General features: G+C 38.2%; 2 protein-coding genes across 3 annotated transcripts in view; one reads left to right on the top strand and one right to left on the bottom strand.

Annotated features, from left to right (window-relative positions):
* Window positions 1–5,417, top strand: part of lpar2a (lysophosphatidic acid receptor 2a) — a 6,321-nt gene extending 904 nt beyond the window's left edge. The window contains exons 2-4 of the mRNA XM_037689071.1: window positions 2,961–3,713; window positions 4,349–4,611; window positions 5,268–5,417. Of these exons, the coding sequence (XP_037544999.1) occupies window positions 2,963–3,713; window positions 4,349–4,611; window positions 5,268–5,321 (1,068 nt within the window). The 5' untranslated portion in view covers window positions 2,961–2,962 and the 3' untranslated portion in view covers window positions 5,322–5,417. The remainder of the gene's footprint in view (window positions 1–2,960; window positions 3,714–4,348; window positions 4,612–5,267) is intronic.
* An 81-nt stretch (window positions 5,418–5,498) lies between these two features.
* The window catches only part of pbx4 (pre-B-cell leukemia transcription factor 4), a 41,754-nt gene continuing 21,440 nt past the window's right edge, over window positions 5,499–25,812 (bottom strand). Inside the window, exons 3-9 of one of the 2 annotated variants that reach the window (XM_037689073.1) lie at window positions 15,192–15,436; window positions 14,230–14,420; window positions 13,953–14,088; window positions 13,500–13,656; window positions 10,739–10,842; window positions 9,804–9,890; window positions 5,499–8,494 (exon numbers count right to left, since the gene is read on the bottom strand). In XM_037689073.1, the coding sequence (XP_037545001.1) occupies window positions 8,408–8,494; window positions 9,804–9,890; window positions 10,739–10,842; window positions 13,500–13,656; window positions 13,953–14,088; window positions 14,230–14,420; window positions 15,192–15,436 (1,007 nt within the window). In that variant the 3' untranslated portion in view covers window positions 5,499–8,407. The remainder of the gene's footprint in view (window positions 8,495–9,803; window positions 9,891–10,738; window positions 10,843–13,499; window positions 13,657–13,952; window positions 14,089–14,229; window positions 14,421–15,191; window positions 15,437–25,812) is intronic. The other variant, XM_037689072.1, reaches the window with a different exon arrangement.

Below are 25,812 nucleotides of genomic sequence, written 5' to 3'. Positions count from 1 at the left end.
AACAGAATATAAAAATACCAACAATTAAGTTCTAAAACAGGTCAGGTGTAGACAGAAACATTAAAGTGTTTATTGTAGTACAGGATTAATTTTATTGTCCTATGTGTAGAAAATGGGAGGAGTTAAAATTTTGATAGTCACAGGGAGGAAGGACTTCCTGTTCTGTGGAGCACCTCGGTGGTCTCAGTCTACGACTGAAGGTGCTGCGGTAAGAGTCCAGTGTGTCATGCAGGGGGTGTGACGTGTTGTTCAGGATCTGGAGCAGTTTCCTCAGCATCCTCTGCTCAGACACCTCTGTCAGAGACACCCCCAGCTTTCTTGATGAGTTTATCGAGTCTGTTGACATCAGCTTTCTTCACCCTGCTGCCCCAGCACACCACAGCATAGAAGAAGATGCTGGAGACCACCGAGTGGTAAAACATCTGCAGCATGGTCCTGCAGATGTTAAAGGACCTGAGTCTCCTCAGAAGAAAAAGGCAACTCTGCCCTTTCTTGTAGAGGGCGTTGGTGTTAGCTGTCCAGTCCAGTTTATTGTCTAGGTGGACCCCCAGGTACTTGTAGCAGTCCACAGTGTCCACCTTAGTACCCTTGATGTTGATAGGGTTGGGGATTAGTCCACCTGCAGCTCTTTAATTTTTCCAATGTTGAGTTGCGGGTGGTTCTGTCCACCACACCTCTGTATTCAGCTTCCTGGTCCAATGATGCAGCCCACAATGGCCGAGTCATCTGAGAACTTCTGCAGATGGCAGGATTGTGAGTGGATTGTGAGTTGTACCTTAAGTCCGAGATGTAGAGTGTGAACAGAAAGGGTGAGAGGACCGTCCCCTGAGGCGCTCCTGTGCTACTCAGTATGGTGTCCGAGGCGGTGTTCTTTAGCCTCACATACTGTGGCCGACCCGTGTGGTAGTCTCTGATTCAGGTGACCAGCGAGTCATTCACCTGCATGTCCAGGAGCTTACTGCAGAGTAGAGCAGGTCTGATGGTGTTAAAAGCACTGGAGAAGTCAAAGAACATGACACACAATGCTGCCTGCCCTGTCCAGGTGTGTGCGTTATCTCTGTGCAGCAGGTAGATGATGGCGTCATCAACTCCAATGCGTGGCTGGTATGCAAACTGTAGGGGGTCCAGCTATGGTTCCACCACAGATCTGACGTGCTTCAGGACCAGCCTCTCCAGTCACTTCATGGCATGTGATGTCAAGACCACAGGTCTGTAGTCACTGTGTGAGTTTGGGTGGTTATTTTTCAGCATTGGGACCAGGCATGTTGTTTTCCACTGAGCAGGAACCACCCTCATACTCAGGTGAGAAATGTGCTGGAAACATCACACAGCTGAACTGCACATCCTTTCAGGAGTTCAGGGCTCAATCCATCTGGACCTGCAGACTTGCCAGGACGTAGACGGCTGAGCTCCATCCTCACAGCCTCCCTGCTGATGGGGACTGGAGGCTCTGATGTGTTTTGGGAAGACAATGATGGTGGAGGGGGAGGGGTGTTAGGTGAAGGGGGTTGCAGCTGGGGTCCATTATGTTGATGATGAGGAGGGGTGGGGTTGTCTAGGAGGTGTGGTGTACCCCTTGAAGGTGTTGGAGGTATGGGTGAGGGGTGTGCAGTGTTCACAACGTCAAACCTGTTGTTGGTCTTCTGCTGGTCTCCTCCCATCACTGCTGCAGTCTTTTTCTGACCAGTGATGCTTCTCTTCCCATTCCAGACCTTTCTGGTAATTAATAACCCGTGAGTGAAAATGTGTTTTAAGATGAGACTTAAGCTCGTCTTCTATGAAGGGGCAGTGGATTCCACAGTTTCGGAGCTACAACTGAAAAGGGCCGATCACCTCTGTGGACCATCCGAGACCTCAGGACAGCTAAAAGCAAATGATCATTAGATTTAAGAGATCTGCAGGAGGTCAGAGAGAGATAGAGAAACCTGTCCATTCAGGCCATTAAAGGTCAACAATAAAACTTTTAAAATATTCTAAATATAACAAGGAGCCAACAAAGGGAAGCGAGCACCGGGGAGATGTGTTCACACTTTTTTTTGTTCGTTCTGAACTAACTGCAGTCGTGAAAGGTCAGCCTGACTGACAGAGTTCCAGTAATCCAGCTGGGAGGTAATAAAAGCATGAATCCCTCGTTCAAAGTCATAAAATAATTCAAACTACTTCACTTCAGATAAAAGCCTCAATATAAATAGGGACATCTAAAGAACTATTCTGTTTCTCAGGGTTAAATTTTGAATCAAATATCACCTCCAAATTTTTCCCACAAGATTTTTCAAATGGCTGCAGGCTACCCAGATGTGTAGAAGAGCTGCGGTTTGCACTGGGTCTATTAATAGCTTCAGTTGTATTCTCATGGAGCCACAACCTCAGTGAAATAGTCGAACAGTGGTTTTAGGGAAATACTGACTGTGCTTCAATTGAAGATAGATCTGACTGTTGTCTGTGTAACCGTGAAAAGATGTTAAATTTTTTTTTTTTTTAATAAAATAAAAAAGCATATAAATGTAAAATAAAATGGGTCCATGAATGGATCCTTGGGGGACTCCACATGTGACAGGGGCTGTGGAGGAAACAGATTTGTCAAGGTTCACTGAAACGTGCTAAAACATTATTTAATTAATATAAAGGCCTACTTTGTCCTTACTTTTTAATCATCAGAGGTGTTGTTGATTGTCATAATAGATAAATTGATTCGAGTGCTCTATTTTTGCAGGAAAAACTTTAAAGAAATCACTAAAATAAATGTTGAAAGATCTACATATAATGCAGATTTTTGATAACATTTATGAAAGCATGTCAACTGTGAACCACACTTTTTTTTAATGATAATATTTACAGAGTCACCGTTTTAAAAGTTCAACAAGCTTTATTATTATTATTATTATTATAAATTCGTACGATATTCCAGGTCGGGGAGTGAATCTGTTTATAGAACTTGTTTTTTCTACTTGTGTCTGCAGTTATGGTCTCTGAAAACAATGTGGGGAACACCTGCTACTCCAATGAAAATGTCACCTTCTTCTACAACAGGGTGGACAAGGAAATCAGAGAAAAGTGGACCGTACGGGACTTTTTAGTCATCGGACTGGGGTTGACCGTATGTCTTATTGTAGTCCTGGCCAACCTGTTGGTGATGGTAGCCATCTTCAAGAACCGCCGCTTCCACTTCCCCATCTATTACCTCCTGGGTAACATGGCAGCAGCAGACCTGTTTGCAGGTCTCGCCTACGCTAACCTGATGTTGAACACAGGCCCATGGACTCGAATGCTTTCTAAGGAGCAGTGGTACATCCGTGGGGCTTTAATCGACATCAGCCTGACTGCCTCTGTAGCCAACCTGCTAGCTGTGGCTGTGGAGCGCCACCAGACCATCATCACCATGCAGCTACACAGCAACATGACCAAGAGGCGTGTGGTGCTACTCATAGTTTGCATCTGGGCCATAGGAATCATTATGGGTCTGGTTCCCTCAACCCTTTGGAACTGTGAATGTGATCTCGATGACTGCTCCACTGTCGCGCCCCTCTACAGCCGCCGCTTTCTCATTTTCTGGGCAGTTCTCAACCTGCTCACTTTCTTCATCATGGTGGCCGTGTACGCTCGTATTTTCTATTACGTGAAGCGCCAGGGTCGGGACATGTCTCAGCACACCTCAGAGATGCGACACAACCAGACGGTTGTCAACCTGATGAAAACCATTTCCATGATTCTGGGTGAGAACGAGCAGCGTCTGCATGATCTCTGTGAAGCTTGTTGCGCAGCCTTTCATGTCACCAGAAACCTAATGACTTAAATGTTTGTAAAGGTACTTACCACAACTATATCAAATGGTGCAAACTGAAGTAGTTTAACTCGAATAGTTTTCAAGCCAATCACAAATTTTGCATTTCAGTTTTTAATTTAAGGACACACCATCTGAGAGAAACAAATTGTGTAGATTTGGTTTCATATTTATTTATCTGTTCTTCTGAACTTCAAGTACCATTTTAAAAGTATTAGTGCTTTAGGTCGTTGAATAGAAGCTTATCATGATTTCTGCATGACTGATATGGCTCCACAAACCAGTTCTGAGATTTTTTCTGCTTTTGTGAACACCGATTTAACTCTAGGTTAGAAAATTCCACTGATCTCCAATTATCTTGTCCTGATCTGTGTTGACTGCACAGGTGACTCATTTCCTGACAGATACATTGTTCTACATACCAGCTAAGAACAAACTAAACAATCGAGGAAGTATGACGCAACGTAGACTGGAGTCATGTTACATTAGCGGTTCAGCGAAAAATGTGCATATAATTATTATTCTCTACATTCATTGTTAGCTAAAAAAAAATCCACTTTTCACCAGGGGCCTTTGTAATCTGCTGGACACCCGGCCTCATAATTCTCCTAATGGACGGCCTGTTGGGTAAACGCAGCAACGCCATGAAATATGAGAAGTACTGCTTGGTGATAGCAGAGTGCAACTCTCTGGTCAATCCAATCATTTACTCTCTGCGGGACGACGAGATGCGGCGGACGTTCAAGTGGATCCTGTGCTGCTTGTGTCGGAAAGGTGTTGATCGGCAGCAGGTGTCTTCGCCCATCGAGATCGACTCCCCACTAACGGAGGTAACGCTTAAAGAGTAACAACCACATAGAACAACCAGATGCAGTTCTGCAAAATAAAAGTTCCACATTCTGTTTCCACTCATGACACTTCCTGTCTGCGGCATTCTATTTTTAAGCTTCTTGCACGCCTCCCGATTTCTGATTAAACACGTTGTTGCACGTTGCTCTGCTAAAGCTGGATTTGAGGGCATTTTTGTTGTGAATTTGACGGGAAGATGTGATTTTATCTGCACTGCCTTGCAACATTATTTGTCTCTTTTGTTAGTCTGCGTTGTTGCCTTACAACTTGGAATTTACTTCACTTCTAATTCAAAAGTACTCCAGATTAACAGCTAAATGAGAAAAACATGGATTTATTATATATATCTATACACACACAAAGCGCCACAGCTGAGGCAAATCCACCAGCTCCCATCATGCTGAAAACACCATTCCTACCTTGAAGCATGGTAGTGGCAGCATTATGCCGTGGGAAAATCAGTTTAAATTGTAAACCAACAAATTAAGAGAAAATAAATACTAAAAGTGGATGAGTACTTTTACAACTTAATGTAAACGTTTTTGTTCCAAATTATCTGAAATAACTTGTGAAACGGCTGACTTTAGAAATATTCGTCTAACCCAGCTGAGTATACTATTGTTGAATTTGTTTACAGAAAACCTTTGACCTTGTTCAGAAGAGTGGAAGCTTCAGGACACACCGACCGTAGAGATGGCAGATGGAAAAATAAAATATTCTGAGTAAATATTTTGATTTTTGTTTTTATAGTTTTTGACTTGAAGAACAGCTGCCAATTTCCTGCCAGAGCTGCAGAAAGACGTTTCAGTTTGTGTATATATAAAAATAAATAAATAAATCACCAATCGTCAAATGGTGCAATCTCTCCTTTTATTACATTTGACTATCACAAGAGCATTTGTGACAAATTATAAAATGAAACACTCCTAAAATGAAATACTGAAGGAAAAAAAAAAAAAAAAATCACACTAAATTATTTGTATTAATTTTCTATTAAGAACACTACAATTTGTCATATTCTTCGTTTTTGTTTTACTCTTTCTAGATCGATTCTAAAGTTGAGGTATAAAAGGAGTTTATACAGACTCACAAGTCTGAAAACGGTGGGGTTATATACAGGAGAAATGGAAAGACAGAGGTAGAGAGAGGGGTAAATACAGGGGGAAAGGGAGATACAAATATACTAATAAAAACAAAGAAATCAAAAAAGTTCATAAAGCCATTTGGTGCTGTGGAACTCATAACTCAAAATCAAAATGTTTGACAGCATACAAATAAGTTTTTAAATGTTAAGAGTTACAGCTCTGCTGCAAAAAGCACAAGTTCACAAATAGGATATATTGACATCTGGTGTTTGGCTTTAATGATTAGTGTTTTGAAATTAAGTGTCCTATTTGTTGAATGAGCGTAAATGAAAGAGCAATCAAACTAAATGAGAGGGGTGGGGGTGGGGGGGTCAAATCAAGAGATTTATAATAGTTCCACAGCACCACGTTACGTTTGTTAACCCTACATTGCAACTTGGTTACATAACAAAAGACCTAAATAATATCCAAAGGTGATACAGAGTTATTGAATATTGTGAGATATATCTCAACTTTTTTATAAAAAGAAAAAAAAAATACTGAAACATTACACAAACTGTACAGTGACATCCATTACAACAGGTAGAAAAAGGGGCACGCATGATTTTGGTGTGGCGACAACATTACCCATGATGCAGCTGTACAAACTGCTGCGAGTAACTAAAGAAGTTTAACGTGACTAGCTTTCAAGCTCAGGTCCTGTTCTGTAACACGTTTGAACAAAATCCTAATAAGGCTTTACCTTACTATCAAAATGCTTTGTTATTTGAATAACATTTAATGTATAAAATAGCTTTTAAAAGATGAAAATCCCCAAAATGTTGCAGGTTTGTCTCACAAGCAAGCGTTTACTACACCCAGTGCTGCCTTTTTTGGTAACAGAGCAGCCCTTGCCCTATTGGCTACAGAACAAAAACCATTTTTTAACCAGAGGTTATTAAAGGTTAGATAAAAGGGGAGTACATTTCTGTTATGCTGACAATGAACTTACAGGTGTGATGTGTTCACTCCACCCAGAAACTTAGGTAAGCCCCATAACAAAGCATAAACAAATAAAATAAAACAACTCGAGGCATGACAACACCACAAAAAGACACAGATACAAATATAATCCCTCCCCTCCTCAAACGTAAGAGGATGGCTGTGCGCCAACTTTAAAGAGACAGAATAGCATTATTACATTTCTGAACTTGGTATTTTTGGTTTTGGTACAACAATAGGTTGTGATGTGTTGCCTTGGGCTCTCGAGCTTAAACATTACAAGATGGGAAATAAATCAGCTGAACCCCATCTTATGTGCTATTAGCTGGTGGAAGCGCCAAGTCTAAATAATGCTTACAAAGTTCAAATGGGCACCAGCCAGTGTGAATAAGACCTCCCTTGAACCCTGTACACATGCCCACACAGACACACATCATAGTAATACATGATGCATTTTATCATTTTTGGTCTGACTGTAATAATTTTACCTTTTTTGTTAAGAAAACTTAAGCTAAAAACTCGGAAGAATAAATGAAAACGATTTCACACCTAGAAGTCCTACATGCATGGAAGACAGTCACATTTCTAAATTCATGTCACGTTTGTCCCAATAACACATCGATGCCCCACAATCTTTTCACCCTTTTCTTGTCATTAAGATGCTTTAGTGAAGTAATTTTTGGTGGTGGCTGGTGCATTCTTGGTGAAACAGCATTAAAAAATAGCCTACAATCAAATAAACTAGTAAACAAGAAAGTAAGAAGTAAATTCTACAAGCCATCTACCAACACCCTCTATTGGTTAGCAACAAAAAGGGCTATTACTGGTAGTTACAGCCACTCAACCAAAGATATTCTCTCTCTGCCTTCATTCTCCTCTTCTCATCAACCCAATTATCACTTGTCCTGCTGTGGTTAGAAAGTGATCCACCCAAGTATCGTTCAAAAAAAGGTATAAGCTCATAACAAGGATGCCAACATTTGTGCTTGACACACCTTTTATGTCAGCTCAATATGAAAACATCTGAAAAGTTGTGATATGTGTTTGGTGAATCGATGCATGCACCTTTGTGCATATCGCAGTTATTCTTTTTGAAATCCTAACAGGATGACACATCAAGTTTTAAGGACACGAAGATGCGATTGTGTCTTGTGTTGAGCTGGCAGAGGGTAATCTCAGAGGAACACTGGGGCAGCACTTTGGTACAAGCAAGGTGAGCAGAGCTCCCTCGTGGTCCGTATCCATAGTTTGACTGTCAGATGCCAAGGCTTCAGTAGATACGGGCAATTACACACAGTTTCCCAAAGCAAAGAGTTGAATGTAGAGGTCAACGGCACATGAACAAGCTGAGAGTACTGTGTAAAGTTAACGTGCATATACACATAATGTACAGACATCATGATCATCTACACAGCTGGATCAGTGGTTTTCCAAAACTCCTCGACAGAAAGGATTTTTTCTTAGTATCCGTGTGCTCCGTTCCCCTTTGTGACTTATGAAGATTGGAGCGCTGGAATAGAGCTGAAGGGAGAAATCCTCTTAACTACTGTACAGCTGTCCTTTGTTCCAGCACAGCACGTGCGCGTGACATTTGTTTACAACGTTGTGAGGCTTGTTGATGAGGAAGAAATGCAAAATAAGGACAAAAGATGGTTAAAAGAGAAGACCGCAGTGGGAATGAAGCAAAGGTGAAAAAAAACGAGCCACCAAATCAGTTGGAGGTGTCAGAGTGGACACTGCCAGGACCAGGAGGGGAGGTGACTGAGGGGGGGTTGGTGGTGTCCTGCCAGCTGTTAGCCTGCAGACAGAGCAGAAAAAAAATTCAGCATGAAGAATTTGTAGTTGGCCTTTTAAAATCAGTTTTAATTAGCTCCAAAGCCCAAATGATTTACTAGTAGTCTCAAGATACCAGAATGATAACAGATTTAATCCGACTGGAAAAAAAGCAAATAGTTTCTGTCAGGAGAATTTTGGTAAACGTTTATGGATGTTTGTCATTAACTAATGTTAAATGAATGTGTGTGAGTTCAGAGCGTTGGTTTTCCTCAGAGAGGAGTTTGCAGGCGCACCTGATAACTCCAAGGACGCCTCAGAGTCTGTAAGCTGGGAAGCAGAGGTCGTCTTGCCCTGCCTCTGTCTGATAAGCGTGCATTATAAAAACACTGCTCTCTCACTGTCCGGTGCAGATTCTCATGACGAGGCACAGAGCATGTAACTTTGGACATGTATGAAACCCTGTTTCATGACAGTCTGCTCTTGCAAGTAACGACAGTTTAAAAATCTTCTTGTGTCCTCAGATTGGTTTATTTGAATAAGTAGGGTAATTATTTATCCAACCGTTCCTTTATGAATGACTTTAAATTTTCTAAAATAATTTAATTATAAAATCAAGTATCTGGTTTATATGACAGAAATGGTTCACAGTGGTTGCCATTTCAAGCATAGAATTGGAGACTGCAGGAAGAAGAGTCAGAATGATCTTTCTTCTTAAAAGAAAGCAACAGTTTAAAAAACCACACACAACTAGAGCTGACAGTTTACTTTCTTCCCCAAACTGTTTGCTTCATAGCTGTCAATTCTCATTCACTCACATCATTCTTTGCATCCCAGTACTTTACATTATGAGGAACCTTAAAAGCAAACGAATGCAAGCTGCGTTTGATTTAAAACTCTTGTACCGTCTCTGAAAATAGCTTTAAATTGCAACAATCTTTTGAAGTGTTTTTAGATTTATGACTATTTTGAGCTCTGCATGTAGTAATGTACATTGTATACATGTTACAAATTAAAAAAAACAATCTCAGCTTGGCTAGTAGGGGTATTTTAAATACATTTACTTTATAATTTATAATGATTGGTAGAAGAGGACCTGTTACAAAACCCAACACGACAAATATTAATGTATTATGTAATATTTTGTAAAAACTATTTCCCTCTTTATTCCTTAACTTTTTAATAAGTTATTAAAGTTAGACATAATTATAGTTTGAGCAAAATTTTTACTTAATTTGCCTTTGTTTACTATCCTTTAATAGAAACAACCAAAATGTCAAATGCCAGCTACAGAAACATCCAAAGCACAGCAGTGGCTTTCATTTGGTACTAACATCCAGACGATGAGGGATGAAGAGGCCACTACTCGACAACTCCTCATAACCGTCCGTCAGGTGTGTAGCACGGTGCAGGGTATCCACCTATCAGAAACAAAATATTTGTACAAAACCATGAGCATACTTGGAATATTAACCAAATGACCATGCAGAAGGCACCCACAAACAAATGTGAAAGAACGTGAAAATCCATCTGCATTAAAAAAAAAAGTAATCCGCATCAAACTCTACACAAACTATTAAAAAGGCTAAAACACAATTTTCTACATTTATTGTTAATAATTTGACTGTATAGGACATTCAGCATAAACCTGTGGACTCATTCAAACTAGCACAAATAGATCCAATATCAACATAGTTTAAAAATGTGTCTTAATGGACTACATAGGGTAAGAGGGTGGACATATGGTGTAACGCAGGATGTTTGTTTGGTTCAGGTTGAGAAAACGAGGACTGACAAAGACAGGAGGCCTGAATACCTTTAGAGGAGTCACAAACGTAGGGACAAATAAACTGACCATTAATGAAAAACCTATTTAAACTCTAGTTTTATTCTGTTGGATTATTCCAGCTGAATGCTGTCCATTAAAATAGTACTGAATAGTACTAAAACACTACTAAAGCCCTTAAACAAGTTCTGAACATAGGCAGACCCTATGTAAACTATATACTGTATATAAATAAAGATAACTACCACAAATTTAAATAGCAGCAAGCAACAATTCTTCATAAGGTTTATATTTTGCAAAGTTCTCAGATCAAAAAATGGTCAGTTTGTACTATGTGGAGCAGGAGCTAGTGGTCAAAGGTATGGATAGGGCAAAATCCAAGGGAAGGTCAAAAGGAGCTAAGCTATGGGGAGGCACACAGGGATGCTTGGTGATTAGGTTAGCACCACTGAGATCAACTCTACAGCGGCCCTCACTGCATACCTGAGGCTGTAGAGAGGGGGCGAAGTTCAGACCCTCACCGTTGAGGGAATGCAGGCCAAGGTAAGTGTCACCTGTGTGAGAAAATCTGTATGACCCTTGTAACCCTCCAGGTAGTGTGTGAGTGTATGTCTATTTTTTAAAGATACTTTTTGTCAATCAAATTACAGTACAGCGGAATCATTTATTACTACTGTCAAAGACACAAACTAAGTATACAATTGTTCAACAACCTTCATATAAGGACACCATTGTAATTACTCTTATAAGTAATTTTACATACTTAAATGTAAAGATTTCTCCAAAGGAATAGTTTGTCAAGTTGCTATGAGTTTCAAACACATTTTCCAGCCTTAACTGAGTACTATGTGGAATATATAATCAGCTTCTCAAACGTTGAATAAGTTGGAGAACTGAGAGTGACCAACATGTATCACTTCCTGTGAGATTATGAATTTGTTGTCTTCTGGTCATGTTAAGAGGCAGACTGGTAATAATAGAGGATGTGAAGCTGTTAATGTTGTAAATGTTTAAAGGTTACAGGCTGTTTCAGCCCACTAATTGTTTTATATTCTCAAATACAATTGAAGTATTACTTGAAAAACAAACAAACACGCCAGTTTTAGATTGCAATGTACATATGAAGTTGTCAACACAGCTCTGGATTTAAACTGAACATACATCATTTGCTGTCATTTTTCCCCCAGCCTGGATTCAGCTACAGCAGATGTTTCAGTTTTCTCCCTCATTCAAATTAAATGTCCATTTGCAATACAAAAACTCTGAGGAGCAATTTAATTACTGTGTGAATAAACTTCAGTTGGTGGAGAAACAAAAAATGCTACATAGCTGACACATTCTCCTCTTTCTGTAATAATTTGCTTTTAAATTAATATCCAGCCCTGTGTTCAAGTTTAGTCAATTTCAAAACCTGAATCAGATGACCAGCACAAATTTTGAATTCAAGAAAACAATACCAAAAGCCATGACCAAATGATTACGTTTCTAATTGACCATGGAGGCAAGCATTAGATTACAACGTGCCAGTTATGGTATAATGATTTAAAAGCCAGAAAGTTCAGTAAAAAAAAAAAGGCCTGTAGAAGTTTAGTTAACTCAGAGCAACAGAACGAGAAACTTCATTCTTATAGAAACAAAATATATAACAGAATGTCAAAGACCTGGAGCCTCATGTGTCAAAAGGTGCAGGTTTCATATTGAAAGTTGGCGTAGGGACAAAATCAGAAAAATGTGCGCGCGTAGAAATGTTCTGATTTATCTAATTGTGTGCACCTTTCAATCATACATCCCACTGACTGTGGAACTGAGCGCTCATGAAACACCTTTCCTGACAAGGAATTTAATAAATGTGAGTCAAGAGATGCTCCTAAATAAGTGGTGGGTGTAAAAACATGTTTGCCACACATGTGCACAGAGGAATGTGTGTGTGTTGTCGTTGGTTTTTATTAAATTAATAGAGGCGCAGATCCGTGGCGCACCTTTGATTCTGAGGCATTTCCAACTTTAAGCATGCATTTAATAATTACTGTAAACACAGACACATTCAGGAGCTTGGTAAATCTTAGCTTATTCTTTAAATAGTTGCTGTGAAGAAACGACTTGATGCGCTTCAACAAAGCGATTCAGCCATGGTGTAGGGAATTTATTATATCTGGGCATCATATGGATGAGGCTGTCCCATACAGCTGGCATGGTACAGCTCAGGATGGAATATGAAATCATGTTTGATCAGTGTGATCCTCTAAACATGCTCCCTCCCAATTCCTCTTGTGGTGATGTTCTGTTACAGCACCACAGCTGTCGTCGTCCTACAATTACTAACAACTTTACATAGCTATTTATGGACAAATGAGATGGTCTGCACCTTGCTGCTCTGAGGAATCATCACAGGTGAGTTGTTCTGAATCAATTTGCTGATTTGAAATTGTTTTCTTCTCAGTGAGCGTGAAATGCCCCTTAGATAATTCACACACGTTTGATGATCCTCATCCGTCTGTGGGCCTTACAGGTGTGCGGTCAGTGACGCATGTTTACATCTGACAATAAAGATAAGAAACTTTACAGTTTACAATGGAGTGAGGCTGTTTTGATACTTTGTGAGATGGGTTGTATGTTATGCTGTATGGGGTTCAATGTAGTCCAAGTCCCCTTATTCGGATTCAAACTATAAATGTTCAAACTCGTGAAAAAAAAAATTGTGTACCCCTGAAATTCAGAAAACCCTATGGAGTCACATTTCAGAGTACTTTGTAGTTTCAGTACTTTGTTTAAAACTGTGGACTGAGAAAGTTTGCATGGCGGTAAGCGCACTCTCATGGTAGTTCAGAAGTGTGCATATATTTATGCACACTATTACGAATGTTCGTTTTGATACATGCCGACAAGTACGGTATGTGGAACCTGGAGCACTCAACCTTTCTGTGCATAAGTACCATTGATACATGAGGCCCCATGGCAACTTATTGTGTTCAAAACAAGTGAGCCACAAACATACATTTTATAGATGGGAATAACATGTTAACAAACCAAATACAACTGGGAAACAAAACAGTATCAAGTGCTCACTGGTAAAACCAATAGTAATAAAAAAAAACGTATGGAAAAAGCACATGCTCCTTTTCTTCTGTTCTACGTTTGTGTTCAGCTCGAGTTAAAAATTGAAAACAGGAAGAAAAAAAAAACCCCTCAAATAGCTAACTTGCTACAGCATGACCAGATGGAAAAACATGATGGTGAAAGGTACCTGAGTTGGGCGTTGCCGGAGAATTAGCCTGGCTGGCCTGTGCCGACACATTGGCAGCATCCACCGCTGTCTTTACTGCGTAAAGGTTTGCTTCCTCCTGGAACTTACCAATGTTCTTCTTGTAGCGTATTCTCTTGTTGCCAAACCAATTAGAGACCTAAGGAACAGATGGATTTAGATTTCAACCCATTGATTAATTTGCAGTAATTTAGCTGCTGTGCTCCTCTCAGCTAAAAATTGTTTTGGAGATTCATTTATTTATGCTCACCGTTTAATTGTTTTATTAACTTGCACCTCAAGCAAAAGAAAATTACCTAAAAATTATTTTCCAACATACTCTTTAAGTATCCAACATAAATGATGATTACCTAAAGCATTTTTAAACAAAATAACAATTTTTTCTACCACAAAGATTTTCCGTTTGCTATTCTTATGGTTATGAATGTAATTTACCTGAGACACAGTGATCCCACATTTTTTGGCCAGTTCTTCTTTTGCTTCCTCGCTAGGGTAAGGGTTAGATAAGTGGGAGTAGAAATACTCGTTCAGCACTTCTGTAGCTTGCTTATTGAAGTTGCGTCTTTTACGTCTGACAGACAGAGATAATGAACAAACCTTTAGTACTGTATGTACATGTCTGGACAAAAGGTACTCCATTAACTACAGCTTTAAAATGAGCTATTCTATACATTATTATATAGAAATATCAGCCAAACACACACAGACAGACCTGGCATCAAGGAAGCGTGAACGCAAAATCATGACAGCCTCACAGGTGCTCTGTTTGAGCTGCATCTGAATTGAGCTGAATTTGCGGTGGATTATGGCCACCATGCGCTCAATCTCCTTGGGAGAGATGGGCCGTGTGCGAGACTGCTCCCTCAGCAGGTTCATTACATGGTTGGTGAACTCACTGCAGGCCTTGGGGGAAAAAAAAAAAAGGAGAAAGGGTGAAACGCTATTGTCAAAGATGGGGCGAAGCAGAGGTTGTCCTGTATTTGATGAGACCTCAGTGAGTGAGTTCTTTACTGACAGATGATTTCACCTAGCCATGAAAGACAGAATAATATGATACTGGGTTTGTGAATTCCTAGTACCATTTAAACCATTAAAACTCAAAATGATTAAATGTTTTGCTGCGAGACAAAAATTCGAACATATTGATTTTTTGATGCTCAAGAGTGTTTAAACTAATTCCAAACCAAATGTATTGATATAATTTTAGATTTTTCTATACTAATATTCTAATGCATGACCAATTAAAAAAAAAATAATCACATTTTAAATTGCATTGTTAGGGGCTTACTAGTACACAAATTTCATCATCAATTTTTGGTAAACTGGATAATGATAAAATTTTTTACAGCCTATAATATAGCCCCACTTTTTGCTGCCTTAGACATGTGGTTGAGTTCATGCATAAGTTGTAGCTTCAAACATAACCACAGCAGTTTCTATTAAAGCCAAAAGGAAGAGTCATGTAGTGCTGAATAGTTTAAAAGTGCTTATTAAAGTAAGGTCCAACAAGCCAGTTTATGGTTGTTTATCCTCCAAACAGCATGAACTTATATGCAAAATAAATCTTAATGCTTGCTTTGTGCTCTATATTATATAGTTTCTGCATTTGTGTTGTGAAGCCCAACAAAACTAACAAATGAAAGCTATATAATAATTTGTCTACTCTGAACAAACCTGTTCATATTTCTCCAGCTCAGAATGATATATTTGACGAATCTGGGTAAGCTTGGCTCTGTAGTCCGAGTGTTCAATGCTGCTATCGGTGGGTGAGCCTCCTGCTGCTGCAGCAGCTGCAGCAGCTGCAGCTGATCCTCCACCTTTCTCTGGTCCTGACACACCTTCTGCAAGCAACATGTTGTCCAACCTCATGATCTGTGGATCTGGGGGGTCCTCCTCCTGCACACCTCGTATACTCAGCACTAAACAGAACAAAAAAAAATTACATGAATCAGACATGTAATGAAACACTTCCCAGATTAGATTTTCTTTTTAGGAAAGTGTCGTTTATCAGTTTTATTTTCTTTAACAGTTTTATTTTTTAATCAACAAATCACACATGGATAAGTCTATTTTTTAGCTTTGCTTCATCTCTGCTAAAACTCAAAAAGAAGCAGCTTTGTCAAAGTCAGGTCCCCTGAGTCAGGGTTATCAACATCTGCCTGAATTTTCAACGTCTGAATTTCTTCTAAATGACCAGCAGAGGGCAGTGTGCTTCCTCTGTGGCAGGCTGCCAGAGATATGGGCATGAGGCATGAGACCAGTAATGGAAGTGCATGTGCTGTCACTATGAGCCCCAGTGGCCATAAGTATAGTTATCAGTCGCAGCTCTCCACCACTGTATTATACCAGGACCTCTGTCAGCCTGCAGCCTAGCTCTCATCTCTCTCTCTTTCACACATTCATTCACACACTCACCCTTACAGACACCACTCTATTTCAGAAGTTTTGGTTTTAGACAATCTTTTTCAGACCCTGCAGCTTTTAACACGTTACTAAATTTCCCCTTGCCCTTTTTGCTTTTCCATCATTCAACTTCAGAAAGTAAGAGTAGTTCTTCCACCACCACAATTAAATATCCTAACCACAGTATCAAGTTTTTTGAACTAAGAAATTACAAGGCATGGATCACATTTATGGTAGTACTCATTTATAAATTTAGAAGATAAATGTGATGAGAGGAGACAGATAGTGGATTGCAAAAAAAAAACAACTTTCATTTGATTCATAATTAAACAATATTCCCATTATTTAGGGAAAATGCCAAATTTTTTAAAACTGACAGAAAATAAGTTATTTTCTATAACGGATTAAATATATTTACATAACAATGGAAACATTCAGTGGTGTTATCTTAAGATATAGACCCATTTAATAATTTATGGATAGATCTTTATAGGATGTAAGTATATAGTGTTTTATCCCACTTATTTTTTTTTATTTTTAACATTTGATAAATAAATAAAAATAATTGTACACAGGTAATTATAGTTCAATTATTAGTGATTGTAACACTAAGCTGCACACCTAAATTTCTTTACAATACTGAGATTAATAAATTGGCAGAACAAGTGTGACATAATGGGTCAAACAAAGAGCATACATATACGTTGATCTGTAAAACTGAACATTAAAAAAGATTTTAAGAAAGAAAAGTAAAAAAATTACTTAACAGTAGGTAACCCACCAAAAGCCAGAAGGAGTCAGATGGTATGAATGATAACTGAGTGATGGCAGACACCTGTCCTCATTAGGAGTTGTACCATTAACTCAAGGCTTCCCACCAAAGTCTTGCAGTGTGTCGTTTGTTTTGGTCTTTTTTTGTTAATTTTATGATTTTGTAGTTACAACCATTCACATTGCTATAAACATCTCAACAAATTAATATACGGTAGTACAGCACAATAAAAACAATAAAAATTTGCAGCACTGAAACAGTGGCAATAAACAAGTAGAGCTGTGCTGTGGCATAACAGATGAGTACAATGTTGCTTTTCCTTTTTCTACATTCGCAACAGATTTTTTGAAACATAGTGTCCACCTTTTTTTTTTCTTGTTCACTTCTTTTTAACATGTTTCTTCTTGCCTTTTTCTTTCCCCTCCGCTAACGTTTCTTTTCTACCCAAGGCACATTCCTGCTGTGTTGCTCCCCCATCTCAGGGCTTAGGAATGCAGCAGACCCAGTCGCCTGAACTAATGACCCTGATTCGCCCATCTTTTCCCCTCCTTTCTTTCTTTTTCCTTTCAAAAATTTGAACGATCTATGTGCTTTTAGGCTAGATAACCTATATATTTTTAACTGCTCAATAAACTTTATTTATTTACATTCTGGTTATAGAGATTAAACTGACCTCAAAGTCTGTGATCATCAGATTGCAGGTTTTAATAGTACAAATATGTATTTTAATATGTATGTGTCTTTTCATTGAGACATTCAAATGACCTACCAAGAAGAGGGCAAAGGTAGCTATTGGAGCATTTCACCTAGACCCCCTCTTTTTGCTGTGACTCATTATGGCCCCCCAGCTGTAGCCTAATGCCCCTACATTCCCCTAATTACTTCAATTAAGCTGTGATTACCCAGAATTGCACTCATGCACAGTCTAGTGGCCTGGTGATATCATAGCAGCTGTTGAGAAAAGTACAACTTGCATAGAAACACACCATATAACAAACATGTAAAAATACAAATATATATATATATATATATATATATATATATATATATATATATATGAACCCCACTATTACTAAAAGTTTAACATAATTTTCATTTGGACTCACAGATCAAAAACTTGCAAAGTTGTTTTTCTACAGAATTTAAATTGCTGTCTTTTTACATTATCATTGGACTGGGTGTCTTACAAAGAGAAAACGGCTTGAGAATGCTGTAAGAAATTATACTTTCATTTCGTCTCATTGTTTAGAAATAAATAAAATACAAATTCAGCCCCATAGCCAACATCTATAGCTTTTAGAAATCACCATTATGCATATGTTACAAGCCAAGCTGGGCGGTGTGGCATTGAGAGACTAAGTGAGAAACATATACTATGAAATATTCAGGGTATCCAGCTGGGCTCTCACTGCATACATAATCATTCTCATTTCTGCACAGCAAATGTGGAAACACTGCGCTGTACAAACACAACGCAAAATATAAAGTGGTGCAGGTAAAGGTGAACAACCCAACCAATAGTGTAGTGCTGTACATTAACTGCAATCCCTTCCACACATAGGCATAGATAAGGCTTAAACGCAGTCAGTATATCATTGCTCAGCTCACAGCACAAGCTTTATCCTTGTCTGTCTTTTCCCTCACTAGCATCCCCTTTTTCACTCCGTCTCCCCCAACACACATCCCCTCCCCCTTCTCCCTTTCAGCGCACTCCCCCCCCGCCCCCCCAACACACACACACATCTCCCCCAGTGCCCCCCCACCCCCTGTTCTCCATTTCAGTCGAGTTCTCCATGTGAGCCGCAATCCCTCATGCTGTCAGCCCCCCCTTTCCCTCTCTCTGTAGACAGACAGGATTAGCATTTTAATTGCATCAGCTCCCTTGGGTATTCTCAGCCTTTCACTGGGAGAGAGCAAGGGATCGGTGGAGAGAGAAGGAAAAAAGGAAGTGAAAAAAAGGTAAGGATAGAGAGGGTAGAAGGAGAACCAAGGAGATTTGAAAAAAAAAAAAAGAGTCACGAGAAGATGTGAGCGAGAAAGAAAAGGACACAAAAAGAGAGAAAAACAGAAATACACACAATTCAGAGCACAGACGAGAGCAAGTGCACAAAAAAAAAAAAAAAACGTGAACAGGGTTTCCCCTTTCAATACAAAAATAGATATAATACCTTACATTAAAAAGGATTACAGCCTTTACAGTGAAAATATGTTACACAAATGTGCAAAGTTACATGACAAAAACAAAATTTTCCAATTTGACAAAGTAAAATACTTTGGTCAATTTGTAATGAGGAAGAAATAAAACATCATTAGACAATTTAACCACAGTGATGGAAAAATAAAAGCTGCATAAGCTGCACTTTATAAATCTGTCTTACATTTCTGTAACTATTAAAACATATGTGACGATAAATAGCCACTTGATAAAAACCTTCAAGCCTAATTTTGATTTTCACATCCAACAAAATATTAAGGCATACATACATACAGGTGCTGGTCATAAAATTAGAATATCATGAAAAAGTGGATTTATTTCAGTAATTCCATTCAAAAAGTGAAACCTGTATATTGTATTCATTCATTACACACAGACTGGTATATTTCAAATGTTTATTTCTTTTAATGTTGATAATTATAACTGACAACTAATGAAAACCCCAAATTCAGTATTTCAGAAAATTAGAATATTACTTAAGACCAAACCAAAAAAAAAAAGGATTTTTTTTTTTTTTATTAAAACATGCTGGCCAACTGAAAAGTATGAACATGAAAAGTATGAGCATGTACAGCACTCAATACTTACCAGTAGTTGGGTCTCCTTTTGCCTGGATTACTGCAGCAATGCAGCATGGCATGGAGTCAATCAGTCTGTGACACTGCTCAGGTGTTATGAGAGCCCAGGTTGCTCTGATAGTGGCCTTTAGCTCTTCTGAATTGTTGGGTCTGGTGTATCACATCTTCCTCTTCACAATACCCCACAATACCCCATAGATTCTCTATGGGGTTAAGGTCAGGTGAGTTTGCTGGCCAATTAAAAACAGGGATACCATGGGCCTTAAACCAGGTACTGGTAGCTTTGGCACTGTGTGCAGGTGCCAAGTCCTGTTGGAAAATGAAATCTGCATCTCCATAAATAAAGTTGGTCAGCAGCAGGAGGCATGAAGTGCTCTAAAACTTCCTGGTAGATGGCTGCATTGACCTTGGACCTCAGAAAACCCAGTGGACCAACACCAGCAGATGACATGGCACCCTAAACCATCAATGACTGTGGAAACTTGACACCGGACCTCAAGCAACATGGATTCTGTGCCTCTCTTCTCTTCCGTCAGACTCTGGGACCTTGATTTCCAAAGAAAAGGCTAAATTTACTTTCATCAAAGAACATAATTTTGGACCACTCAGCAGCAGTCCAGTTCCTTTCGTCTTTAGCCCAGGCAAGATGCTTCTGATGCTGTCTCTTGTTCAAGTGTGGCTTGACACAAGGAATGCGACAGCTGAAACCCATGTTTTACATATGTCTGTGCATGGTGGTTCTTGAAGCACTGACTTCAGCTGCAGTCCACTCTTTGTAAATCTCCCCCACATTTTGGAATGGGTTTTGTTTCACCATCCTCTCCAGGGTGTGGTTATTCCTATTGCTTGTACCCTTTTTTCTACCACATATTTTACTTCTCTTTGCCTCTCTATTACTGTGCTTGGACACAGAGCTCTGTGAACAGCCAGCCTCTTTAGCAATGACCTTTTGTGACTTGCCCTCCTTGTGCAAGGTGTCAATGGTCGTCTTTTGGACAACTGTCAAGTCAGCAGGCTTCACCATGATTGTGTAGCCTACAGACCTGGACCAAGAGATCATTTAAAGGCCTTTGCAGGTGTTTTTAGTTAATTAGTTGACTAGAGTGTAGCACTAGGCGTCTTCAATATTAAACCTTTTCACAGTAGTCTAATTTTCTGAGATACTGAATTTTGGGTTTTCATTAGTTGTCAGTTATAATCATTAACATTAAAAAAATACACATTTGAAATACATCAGTCTGTGTGTAATGAATTAATATACAAGTTTCACTTTTTGAATGGAATTACTGAAATAAATAAACTTTTTCATGATATTCTGATTTTATGACCAGCACCTGTACATACAGAAATACATAAAATTGAGATAAAAAAAAAGTTAAGCTGTTTTAGGTGACAGCAATAAAGAGCATCAAAGTTATTGGATGCAGTGAGATGCAAAATTTGTCTTGATCATAATGTGACGGTATTGCTTGTTTTATTTAGGCATTCTAATCTTCATTGCCATTTATTTTGAATGTGGGTTGCTTAATAGTGCTTTAAATCAATATTTTTTGTAGAAGACAGTCAACTAAATGAATCAAATCCATATGTTCATTCCTTCTTTAAGCAGCTCAGGCTAATAGGCATCTGTTTGGGTAGTACACAAGAGTCCTGTTGCACACAGCACCCACCCCCCACTCTGACACAAACAAACACACTAAACAATCCGAGTAAACAGTGTGCTTTGACAAAAGTGTAAATTGGAGAATTCACACCATAGGCAAACACAACACTTCAGTCCAACACATCATTAATCAGCCCTTAATTACCTAAAGGGAGGGAGAAGCTTGGACACTTAAGGAATGATAACACCACAAATAAATACAAAGGAGAATATATAACCTGTGCCATTACATTATGTAGCCACATACTGGATTACAAAACATTTAATTTTTCCTATGACTGTCATTTCTCAAAATTAATTTAAACTGTCATTAAAATATTTTTGTTGATTACCTGTATAAATGAAAACAATGAACACAAAAAGTACAAATTTGGGGGAAAAAGGTAGAATAAAACATGCAGTGAATGCCAATGGTCCGTGTTATTTATCTTCTATCACAAAGAGTTCAGGAATACACACATTTTTTACATAAGTTCAGTCTTAAAAGTCAAATTCACCTCTCAAAATAAAATTTAAATGGAGAAAATAATTAAATATCTAAATAAATGGCATGGGCTTAATGTTAAAATAGTTGAAATGTCAACTAAAACCTCATTGCAGTTTGTTAGTTGTTTGTGTTTACTGAAATGATTTTGAGAAAATGAAATTGTCTTGCTCATTTACCTTCCAAACTCACAGAAATCGCATAGATTGTATTGTACTAAGGACATTATATTCCAGGTAGTGCTCAAATGCCATTTGAGTAAAATGTGATTTGTCAGTGGAGGGCAAACCGTCAAATTAGATAGAAATAAATCAATTATTAGGTACAGTTAAAATCAATAAACAAACGTCTTCATTGAAATTATTATTTTGTCAATATCAGGTGCTAAAACAAGGAAAAATTATTTCAAACACGGGAAAGCACCTGTGACCCTAATAATGTTAGAAATAATGTTATCCTAATAACCCAGTAAAATTATACAGACAGAGAGAGGAAAATGCAAAAAGAAAGAATCAGAAATGTCACAAGAGGGTGAGGAGCACCTAGGCAGGAGGCTTGTTACAGCACTGCAAGGAACTTCCCTCAGTCAACTCTCATCAGGCCAGCTGCCTCCTGCGCTCATTAGCACAGACTCTTAAGGAGCTCCTAAAGACTTTGTGAAAAATGAACGCTCATTTGAGAGGTCGTTAATTTGCACTGTTATGCAAATTTGGTGGCAATTAAGCCATAGATCAGAAGAGCGGTGCCCATTTATAACAAGTGAACAAGCGTTATGACAAAGTCAGATGGTTCCAGAGAGAACTGAGGCGACATGGTTAAGTCTGCACAGTTCAAATATGTAGCTGCTAAGATCAGAATAAAACCTTCATGCCAACAGTATGTCTGGCTGGCCATAATACCTCAATATTAATTTTGACTAACAGAAATACTGAATCTATCTGTATAAATATATAACATACATTATATATATATATATATATATATATATATATATATATATATATATATATATATATACACACACACACACACAAACTATACCAATGACACATAGTGTTCAATGTATACTGCTAATCTTAGGGTTGCTGTATAGACCCCTCCCTCTCCCAGCCCTGATGTTTCTATTTCTCTCCAGAATTTATGACATGGTGTGAAACAGACAAACATATTGTCTAGGACACCAATGTGAATTAATGCTAAGGGGTGGAAGACACCCATCAATTGTAATTAATCCTTAATTAGTCAGGATTAGGAGCCAAGCTCAGAGACTCTCCCATCCCACTGCCACAAAAGTAGTGCAATCCAGCTGAGACCTAATTTACATATCCTTAATTAAGGATATGCTGACTTCTTTTAAAAGCACCACCTAAAAGCAGTTTGAGAACTATAGATACACTAGAAAGAACAGATAAAATGTAGGAGTCTTCTTTATATAATAAATACAAACAAGCTATTCAATATTGCATTTTGCAGAAAGCTATACAATCATTAATAAGAACCCACATAGGTACAAAATGTTGAAACTAACTGTGTAATCTACTTTTATCTACATTTTTACCTTAGTTTACAGGGAAGCCAAACAGCCAATATCATATGTTTTCAAGGAGAAGTGTTGACCAATCATTTAAGGATTTAATCTAATTTATAAACAAGCAAATACATAAATAAATAAATGAATAAACAAACAAACAAATAAGCAAGCAAGCAAACAAAACCAAACACCATTACAAACACCATACACTAAAAAACACTAATGTTTCTTACTTATAAATAGCCAGTGCACAGCTAAATCACTGTCCTTGGGAAAATAGCCCTTTTTAATATACAAAAACCTAGTTCCTTCAGGAATAATATAACATGGAGAAATCAATTGGCCCACACACTATTAATCCAACACTAATAGTTAAGGATCTATGGTTCTCCAGTTTGGGTTTGGGTGTGCGTCTCAATGTGTGTGTGGGGGTGTCTGTCAGGGCCAGGGGTCTGTGTGATATTAGCCGTCTGCCAATCTGGCTTGGGGAATGGACACAGAGTAATTACTCTTGCTCTTACTGCCTCATCAATCTCTGTATCATTCTTGCACCCCCTTCAACACCCTATCTTTTTCCCCTCATCTTTATCTGCAAAAGAGTAGAATAGAAAAAAAGAGTGGCAGGACATCACAAGCCACACAGATTCTTGAAAAACAATTTAAATAATCTTGTGTATGTTCATATAAAAAAAAAACTGACAGTAAACCAAAGGGCATAACCAATGCGAAGTGGTATTTGTAGATAAATCAATAACCTATTTTGAGTATAAAGTAATCCTCAGTGACAGTAAAGCTGAAAATGTTGATTTAATATCTCAAAGTTGATCTGGTTTATGTAATGTCTTCAAAATAAATAAATCTACTTTTACTTCAACACTTTGCTTAAAATTAATTGAATGGGTCCCCTCACACAAATACACAAAATACTTTGTTGGGTTTCTAACTCATACTTGTTAAAAAATCTGTTCCAAAAGGGACTCTTTAAAAACTAATAATTAGGTTGTTTTAGTTTTAATGAGGAAAGTGATTCACATGACGTCATGTTCTGTTCTTAGCCAAAGTTTGTAGAAATAAAACGTCTAAATAATAAAACTATACTACGGTGTACTAAGAGGTGCTTTCATCATAAATTAGGTGCCCCCCATTGTATAAGACAAGCAGTTTCTTATGTTGTTTTATTTGTATTTAAAATATGTAATTAAGAAAATAAAAAGGTAAATGATAAAAATAAAAAACACTTTGAAACTCTTACAAATTCCATATAACTTGGTATGACATGAATGTAAGTTATCAGCTGTTTTGAGCATAAGAGATCACAAAATAATGTGAATAACATCTTACAATGTATGATTTAGAATCTTAGATTTCAACAGATGTTTAAAAAAAATTGAAAAGGAGCTGTTAACCAGTTTTTCAATTCAATTTCAATTAATTTTATTTATATAGTGCCAAGTCACAACAGAAACCATCTCAGGGCACTGTACAGACACATTCATATATAATATATATTCAATTCAAAAATACTTTATTAATCCCAAAGGGAAATTATTTGTTGTTGTAACTCGTTATCCTCGTTTGATTAAGAGATGTTATAGATGCTGATGGCTGTAGACAGGAAGGATCTCTTGTAAAAGTCCATCCCACAGTGGATCCTAAGAAACTGGCTGCAGATGCCATCCGATCCGTCCACTCAGACTCGGCTGGCCTCTCAGTTCCCCTGGGCTGTAGGACCGCCCGAATGCCGGGCAGAACTCCTCCCAGAGTGATGGCCACTCCTCCCAGCAGTCTGCTGAGCTCCTTGTTGCTACGGACAGCCAACTGTAGGTGCTGAGGGACGATCCTGTCCTTCCACTGTCATGAGCCGTGTTTCCTGCTAGTTCCATGATCTCAGTGGTCAGGCACTCGAGCACAGCTGGCAGGTAGATGAGAATGCATCCACAGAACATCCTTTTCAACTCACTTGAGATTTTGGGTTGTAGTTGAGATATTATTTGAGCTTTTGAGATGTTAATCAGCTGCTGTCGGTTGTAGAAAACTGCCTTGTTGCCATGGTTACGTATCATAACAAATGTCCAAAACTAAAAAAAGTTTCAGTAAAAATCCTTCCAGCTGCACAGCATCCGATACCAGAGGAAACAATCATCCAAAAAAAAAGGGATTTACATCCAGAAAAAGAGGAATTAAAGTTTCCAAAAGCAAAATCTCAGAATGAAATTGCAAAATCTCAGAATGAAATTAACAGAGCTGCTCCAACATGCAGCCACCTTGAGCGGCGCAATTCTAGAACTAGGTATTCTAACTATATATATATATATAGTTATATATATGTACTATATATGTATAGTATATATATAGTATATGTAGAATTCTAACTAATATATATATATATATATATATATATATATATATATATATATATATACACACAAACCGGATTCCAAAAAAGTTGGGACACTAAACAAATTGTGAATAAAAACTGAATGCAATGATGTGGAGATGGCAAATGTGAATATTTTATTTGTAAATAACATAGATGACAGATCAAAAGTTTAATCTGAGTAAATGTAACATTTTAAAGGAAAAATATGTTGATTCAAAATTTCAGTGTCAACAAATCCCAAAAAAGTTGGGACAAGTAGCAATAAGTGG

Source organism: Nematolebias whitei, chromosome 15 (genome assembly GCF_014905685.2).
Source record: "Nematolebias whitei isolate Nwh7 chromosome 15, NemWhi1, whole genome shotgun sequence".
NCBI classification, from domain to species: Eukaryota; Metazoa; Chordata; class Actinopteri; order Cyprinodontiformes; family Rivulidae; genus Nematolebias; species Nematolebias whitei.
The sequence above is the reverse complement of the archived record's forward strand: the minus strand, read 5'-3'. Positions and strand labels throughout refer to the sequence as shown.